Source organism: Leptosomus discolor, chromosome 13 (assembly GCF_034619465.1).
Source record: "Leptosomus discolor isolate bLepDis1 chromosome 13, bLepDis1.hap2, whole genome shotgun sequence".
Classification (NCBI taxonomy): domain Eukaryota; kingdom Metazoa; phylum Chordata; class Aves; order Leptosomiformes; family Leptosomidae; genus Leptosomus; species Leptosomus discolor.
Genome location: NC_141403.1, coordinates 15,800,840 through 15,809,184, shown reverse-complemented (window position 1 = coordinate 15,809,184; position 8,345 = coordinate 15,800,840). Strand labels below are relative to the sequence as shown.

The window sequence follows — 8,345 nt, the reverse complement described above, 5'->3', positions numbered from 1 at the left end:
TTCACTTTTACCAGTGATAATAAACCTCAGGAAGGATATCTGATAAACCCAGGACACCATAAGTCTCTCACTGAAAGGTAAAGTCTTTCTTCCTTAGCAGTGAAATGGGCCAATGAGGTACAGAAACCTTGCCGTTCAGCATGGAACCTTTTGCAATTGTATTGGTCAATAGTTATTAGGTCAGAAAATGACCACAGCAAATATTTACAATATTTCTGTTTAAATTTGGTCATCTTTATTAATTCTCCCTTATCTTAGATCAGCCTCATTATTATATTAAGCCCTGTATACGTGAGCCCTCTAATAAGATTAGGGATTTGGGTAATTTTGACACAACATCTTCTTTTCCGCTCCCAGGACAGGATGATGTGTAAACTGTGTACAGCAAACTGTGTTTAAACAGAGCGAGGGGTAGTTTTCACACAATAGCCTGACAAAGAAACGAGCCAGTAATTATAATCAAAGGTAGAGAATAGCCAGCTTAGGTCCAGATGTGCTGAAAAGATGAGAAAGGCTGAGGCTCAAATGGCCTGACTGGAGAAAATGTTGAAGACTAAGGTGTTTGTTTCTGTCAGGTTTACTTAAGCCACGAAGAATATTACACTGCTTTATGCTGAAACTTTTCAGTGGGTGGGCAGCCAATTGAAATCTTATGATCTGTAATAGTTAAAACTGAATGAAGCAGAAGATTCCTCCAAACAATTTTGTATGGTATAATTTTTAGTCTTTTCTTTTTTAATTTCACACACTGCACTAGCAAAAACTACCATTTTTTTGTGCCAGATGAATGAGCAGGAAAAAACATTATTTGAATACCAAAGGGGTTTTTTTATAACAGAAAATTCAGATGGAGACTTAAACCTTTCAGTGCCCACAGCAGAGATGGCTACACATAAGGCGTTATCTGCTTTAACTTACAAAGTGAAAATATATGCACTGGCCAGTGGATAACATTGATTTATGCTCTTCTTACTGCGTATGGACTTTTGGTATGAGAACATCACATTTCCTTTCAGTGAGGCAAATGTTTTCTTTTTAAGCAAGCAAACCCATTTTTCTAAATTCATTTTTTTCCAAACTGAATTTTAAATTAAAATTTTCCCAAGCCATGCTGAGCAGCTTCCATTTAGCTATTTCTCCTATTTTTAAAAATGAGCCTTATGGGAGCCTAATTGATTAAATACAGTAAATGCAGACTGACTTGTGCTTGAAACTACACCGTAGCCTAACTGTAAACATCTGCCTTTGTTTGGGCTTTGCACTGCAGTTGTTAGTGCAACAGTATTATTAGAATGTATTTGCATGTTAAAGAGGTGGGTTAGAGTCACAGTCCAAGGGAAATTATATCTTGAAGTTGCCTTAAGAGCGAGGCTTTGTTTTCTTGCTGAAACAAGCCATTCAGCTGCTGTTGCAGGAGGTTGGAGCCCGTTGGGGTGGATGTTCGATCCATTATTCATGATTTTAGCAGAGTCGGGTTATGGTGGGAGGGGGAAATCGTTCTTTACCATCCAAAGAAAAAAACAAGTGAACAAGTGAGAAATGCCCTGACTAAAAGACGCAGAGGAACTAAAAAAGGTAATGCAATGCTTCATGGAGCAAACGCCTGGCAAAATCAAAGGATTACTATGGCAACAAATGGGAACCAGTGGGAAAAATGGTAAATAATGGTGAATTTTACCTTTTTTACCAATGGAATGTCCATAAACAAAAGGCAGCTTAGGCGGTCTCCTCCTGTTTACTCAGAAAAAAGAAGACATTTTGGAGAAGAAAAATTTTACTCTTTTTGAATGGCCAAATATAGTTTGTTGCAGTATTTGATACCTGATGCTCTAAAATGGAGGTGTATCTCCTAGCTCTGATTGTTCCTTCCCCAAAGGCAAAAGCACTCATCTTTGCATTTCAGGTTTGGATTATTTTCATACATGGCTTTTAAAGACTTACATATTTGTTTCTGTGTAGAAAAATGCCACAAAATCTCTGACACTCCCAGGTTATGAAAAAAGAACCACTGAAGTGAATTAACTTAAAAGGAACAAGTTGTCACCAGATAATGAAAATAAAAGCAGAGAAGGTGCTAGGCTAGAGGAGGTAAGAGCATGCCTTAAAAAGCAAGTCTTCCACAAGGTCTAGTAATAAAGCAAGGAAGAGCTCACACTGAAGAATAATTTCTTCTAGTTTGTTCTTCATCTGTTTATCCATTTTCCTTACTTATCATACCATAAGAAATATAAAACATCTCTATTACTCTAAGTTAATACCTGGATTAAGTTTGGACCAACTAGATACAAGTCACTTTACCACCTGCTTTGAATCAAAACTTCTGTAAGGCTCCATTTTGGACATACAAGGAGAATTTCGGTCCATATTTTGAATGTTCTATTTTTAGCTGGTTTTGGAGTGTCTGTGCTCTTTCTATGCAATTTTCGTAATTTCACATGAGAGCTTTTCTGCTGGATGGCTTTTGCAGAAGCTCTCAGCCATGTGCTGAAAATTTAGGCAATCTTTTCTCTTGCTCTCACTTAAGATTTTGTTTTCCCAGAAAGGAAACAGTGAATGTTTCATACATTGTGACTTGTCTTTCCTCTGAAAAAACAAAAAACAAAAAACCAAAAACCAACCCAAGGCAAAAAACCCAAGTGAGGACCACATAGAAAGTGGTATCTTAGTGTCCACTATTCCTCCAATGCAAAGTTGTGGGAAGAAGAAAGACAAACTGGTGCTGACGGTATTCCTTCCCACCAAGATTAGGAGCAGAAAGAATAATTTACTTTGATGAATTGTGTTCTTTCTTGCTATGCAAGATTCCAGAAAGGTTGACAATATAATGGCTTAAAAGACCCTTTATGATGTAAATCTGGATATCCCAGTCCTAACTGAACTCGGTGAGACTTTGTGTACTATACATACAATGAGACGGATTCTTAAAGACTTGAAGCAAATCTGTGTTTTCCCAAAATCAGACTCTCCATATAAGCACAGACGAATAACCACACAACTGCCTATTGTAGACTAGTGAATGGACTATATGCCATTTATTTTTAAGGGGTGAGAAGAAGAGTACGTCTTCAGAAGCAGCCTCTGAGAATTCAGTTATATGTTTATTAAGTGTAAAAAGTAATAGAAAAGGCACTGGAAATTCCTGTCTGGTGTGGTTGATTGTATGCATGCAATGGTCAGCCGTCACATGTGAAAAAGTAGCAGTTTTTAGACTGTGTGGTCAAATGTAAGGTCCAATATCAAAGCATTATAACATAGCGTTAGGTGAGCAGCATGGAATGTTCATCTTTTGGCTTCCTGGAATTGCACACAAATGCTGGAGAGCATCTTTCTACCCTGCCTCCTCAGGCCTTATTTTGCTCCGTCTCTTCTGGGAAAAAAAAAAAAAAAAAAAAAAAAAAAAAAAAGGACTAAAATGAAATTTTCCATGAAATTTTATGTTTGCAGTTATTGCATATAAACTAATTAAGTTTGCAGGTAAATTGAAATTGCGATCAGCTGTGGTAACTGAGAAAACAGACAAATAAAACCCAGCCATACCTCATGGTTCATGGCAATATTGTTAAAACAAGTCATGGCAGAAATGTAAGGATTGTGCAAGCTGAAAAGTAACCTGAAAAGGTTGGTGCAATGAGGGAGTGATGGTGTAGCCCACAAAGCATGGATGACTTTTCTCTGAACATCCTCTTGAGGTAAAGACGTTGTCATGGATTAGTTTGTTCTGGAGTGATAACAGGTGAGAGAAAAGGACTCAGCAGAAGGATTTGGCACTGCCTGTCCAAGAGGATGGGAGTGGAAGTGAATCTGGAAATTCAATAACTGGGATACATGGGAAACTGTCAGTTGGTGTCAAGCTGCAGATGAAGTGCAGCTGTTTCTGTGGTGCTGTGGTGGAGTAGCACTAGCTGGTAGTTCCCGTGATATCGTCTTTGTATGTCTTGTTGTAGTGAGTTTGTGTCTGTTTCTGTGGTGTCAGTGTGTTGTGTGGTGGCCATCACGTGCGGGGCGTTTCCTGTTCCTTGTGTAGTGCGTTCATTAATGAAAACAAAGGAAACAAAGAATGGAAGTTAACAGGTTATCAACTTTTGTCTCCATTTTGTAGCAGTGTTGTTTTCCAAAACAAAACAAAACCACAGTTGTGCCACAGACTACACCTTCCTATTTATATGATAGGGGCCTGATTTCCACATATAAACATATAGACGCCTGCCAGTGCAATATCAGGTATCTGAGCTGCATATACAAGTTATCACATGATACATTTCTACATATTCTCAATTCACGATCCAGATGTTTAGCAACAATCTATTAGGCATTTAAACAGCCTTCTCTTCCTTGATTTGAACACTACAAATCCCAATACTTTGGTAGAAATGACATTCTATGAAATTATAGACTATGAAGTGTCCTTAGGTTGCACTGGAAGGAAAAAGGTGTGCAGCTCTGTATTCATGCATTAGCTGCTTTTCAACATGTTTACTGCATTTAAAAATCTATCATCCTTAAAGAGGCAAAGCAATTGTGAAAAGATTTGCACTGTCTAGTGTGCATGTAATAGTCTGTCTGCCTTTATGATGTGTTTAACCTCTTTTTAGCAGTTCCAACAGTTATCACATAATCCCAGCACCCAAGTTTCGTGAAAGTTGGCTCTGCAGAAGCTCCATGTTTATCGAAAAATTGTATGAGTTAATAATTTTCTTGCCCAAATTCTGCAGACATAAGGTGGTGTCAGTATATAAGTCACTATGTGATTCCAATTAATACTAGTCTGAAGTGGAACAGATGATCTTTTAGCAAATCATTGTTCATTGGAAAATGCAAATGTGAAGTGAATAGTGAAAAATTCATACCTTACCTTCTGATAACTTTTTCTACTCCAATTCAGCTTCCAGTTTCAGGAATCCCAAGGCTAACAGTATTTCTAACTATCTAAATGAGTAATCGTATGACTGTAAGGAGAGGCATATTAAGATCAGTGATTATTGCGAGCATTGCTATGTTGTATCTGTTTTCACCAGATCAACTTTGCATGACTTTGGCTGATTTTGAATTCATAAAGAAAGGAACACACATTTCTCTAAAATTACGCTTGAATTAACTGGGTACATTGGTTCTTATTTGCCCTGTTCCCAAAGAGGCCTGATCAGAATGGAAGAATACAGAAATTTCTGATGAATTTTTCCTTTATTGGATGAGAAAATTAAACTGATGATTTCCAAATGATTGTGCAAAACTGGCAAATCCCATTGTAAGCAGTTCTTTCCAAATTATTTGTGAGATGGAATTTTGGCCTTGTGCAATACAAAATGTCTGCAGACATGTTAAGGTGTAAGATGAAATCAATAAGGCAGATAATGTTCTCTTGGTCGCTTTATGTGTACCGTTCAGAGGGCTGGAAGTGTCTTTTCCTCAGGTACAAAACAGACGTGCATGAGTGGATAAGTGAATCAAGTAAAGAAGGAGCTGATGGGGCCCAGAAAGTATATGGAGGGTGACTTTCATTTTTCAGCAAGTATGGTCCTGCAAGAGGTTTCTGGGATACTTCCACCTGTCTTATCTTCTGTTTTCCCTAGAGGAGCATCTGTTCCAGTGACAAATACTTTTTGAATAACCAAAAGTGTCCCAGCAAGGGCTGCTGTGGCCCGAACAGCAGCAGCAGCTGGTTTTGCTCTTGGGAAGTGGGAGGAGTGCCTGGGGAAAGGAGATGAGTGCCAGGGCTGATGCCAGAGGCAACGCAGCCCCTGAGAGCAGTCCCACAACCTGCGTTACGTCCTTGCAGCTTCTGAGGTTGGAGCGTGCTGGATGTTGGCCAGTGGAGGATTTGGGATTGCGCTTTGAAGCCTGAAGCGATCCCTTCTTTACATGCGTCTTTACTCTGGGAAGTAGGAGTTTAGTGCTGTAGTGTTTTCTGTGGTCACACATGTGAAGAGGACAGCATCTGGCCGAGCATCACCTTTGTACAAACAAATCAGTTTGGGCTCCAATGTGAGAGACGCAAAAGGAAGGGCATAGAAAATTCTGATCAGGAATGTAAGTGCCACAAGATTGATTAACAGTATAAATAATGAGGTCTGACTCTGCATTCTTGGGTCTTTATTTTTGAATTAAGTAACTTTCAGAAGTAAAGTGGATGGGATGCCAAACTTAATGAGAAGATCAAATTGAGAGTATGAAGATTAAAATAGTGTTGGACCTGAAAGGGGAGATACTTAAGGATTTTGGTCAGATCTCAGGCTCACACAGCTTATGATCATGACATTTGTGGAGTAATTATTTTGAGTAGAAATCAGAGAGTGAAGTCAAGTTGCGCAGAGAGCTGTCCTGTATCTGAAGAAAGGGACCTTATATGCTTAGTTGGTTTAGTAAATGCTGTCCCATTAACTGCCTAATCAGAAGTGTTGCAAATGAATAAATAAATTGGTTCAATATATTTGTGCGTTAGATGCATCTTCTGCAAAGATGTTAAAATCTCAGAGCTTTGATTATCAGAAAGAAATACGCCACCAAATACGTAATTCTGTAAATAGGAGCTCATCTGGCAAAAGTCATTGATGGTGCGCTGTCTCAGCTACCCAAGTGCAGATGCAGAGCAGAGGCCTGAAGGGAATATCCAACATGTAACATCAGCATCCCAGCTTTAGTTTTCAGAAGCAGCCACACAGGAAATTCCCACACATATTTAGGGCATTGCTATTTATTTGCACACTGTGCTTTGGTTTTAACTATTGATAACCGTGAGTTGTGCAGATGTCTGTCCTGCAGTTCTTTTCTTTTTTCCTTTTTTTTTTGGTACTATGCAGACATGTTTTCTGCTAAATCTGTCCCTTTGTCCTGCTGATCAGCTCAGGGATTCCCATGTTTTACCTGTACAGAATGTAACGATACAGGAGCTTCAGGCTCAGCTTGAGCAGGAGACGAGACTTCACCGAGAGGAGCAAGAAAAGTTTACAGAAAGGATCATCCAGGTAAATACGAAACCCGCCTGCTGGGAGAGATGTGTGACCATGACGTGTAGCGTGCACCTTGTTTGTCAGGACCATGGGAACTTGCATCCTGATGGCCGTGCCTGTTTGACCTCATCTGAGTAAATGAAGAATCTGGAAGTTGGGGAAATGTAGACTCAAGCCTATTTCGCCACTTGGAATCTGGCTTCTCTGCTTGGTGGGGAGAAGCTTTGTCCTCCCCTGTGTGGGGGAAGTCAAGGTAGAGATGTGAAATACTGCATGGGGAATTATATCAGCCTCTCCGGCACTCCATGTGCTGGGGAAGGGTGTGTTTGATCTCTGGGAGCACAGTTTGGCTCTGTGCCTTATTCTGACCCCTTCTAGCCCAAAGAAAATCCAACACTTCTCTGAAGTTGGAGGAGTTGTTACACGCTCATAACTGAGACACAAATCAGGACTTTTTTTTGTATTTCTCAATACCTCCTGCTTTCAACCCTCTTATTCATAACTGGTGAATAAATCATATTTTGTTACATGGGCTCCCCCTGCTCTTTTGAAGACTGGAACAGATTAGTCAATCGTTTTGTGAACTCCAGCTCCTACAGCGAAAAAAATCTGTTGCTAATTTTTGCAGGCTGTTTGGCTCTGAAATGAAGTTTTCTTTTTAAATTTACTTCATAGACTAAATTCAGCATAATTGTTGCATAGTGTAAAGCATTTTTCCTTGTGCCAGCTAATGTCATTATGGCCAAGTGGTATCTCTCCGTTTTTTCATAAGTAGCTTTAATTTCCAGTTGATCTCCATAGGAGCTTTCTCATGGAGGCTTTTGAAGGCAACCAGTAAATTTATTTACTTCCTAGTTGCCTTGGCCATGAAAGCTTTTTGGATGCTGTGCCTGCCTCTTAAAGTTCTTTTCTTTTGCAATAGCTGTCCATTGAAAAATCATAATACTCTATGAAGCTACCTCCACCGGGGTCTTCTGCAAGAATTTGTGACCATGAGGGCTTAGATCATTACAGCTTGTAAAAATAATGACAAATGCAGCAAAATCAAAGCTAGCTATTCATGTTGACAGCCAGTAGAAATAGAAGAATAAAAGCATCTTCTGGATTCTTCATTTTTTCCAGATTATGCCCATCCTGTTGATATTGTTCCTTTTTTTATCACCTTCCAGGATTTCTGGTGGAAATGACTCAGATCTTTGCTGTATTTAACCATAACTTCATTTGGTGGAAGAACTGCATCAACACAAAATCTATCTGTTTCTTCCTGTAAAAATTAAATTTAAAATAAGCCCCTTTTTTACTATTTCATTTTTAGCAATGTTTAATAACATCAAATTGATATGTACTAGGAGTGTACAATCTCCATGAGCGTTATTAGGAGTTTCATGTGTGGTTTTG

General features: G+C 39.1%; 1 protein-coding gene across 2 annotated transcripts in view; it reads left to right on the top strand.

Moving 5' to 3' along the window:
* The window catches only part of MTCL1 (microtubule crosslinking factor 1), a 108,439-nt gene that overhangs the window by 66,907 nt on the left and 33,187 nt on the right, over positions 1 to 8,345 (top strand). For both annotated transcript variants that reach the window (XM_086472543.1, XM_086472542.1), the window contains exon 8: positions 6,870 to 6,962. In XM_086472543.1, coding sequence (XP_086328669.1) covers positions 6,870 to 6,962 — 93 coding nt within the window. The remainder of the gene's footprint in view (positions 1 to 6,869; positions 6,963 to 8,345) is intronic.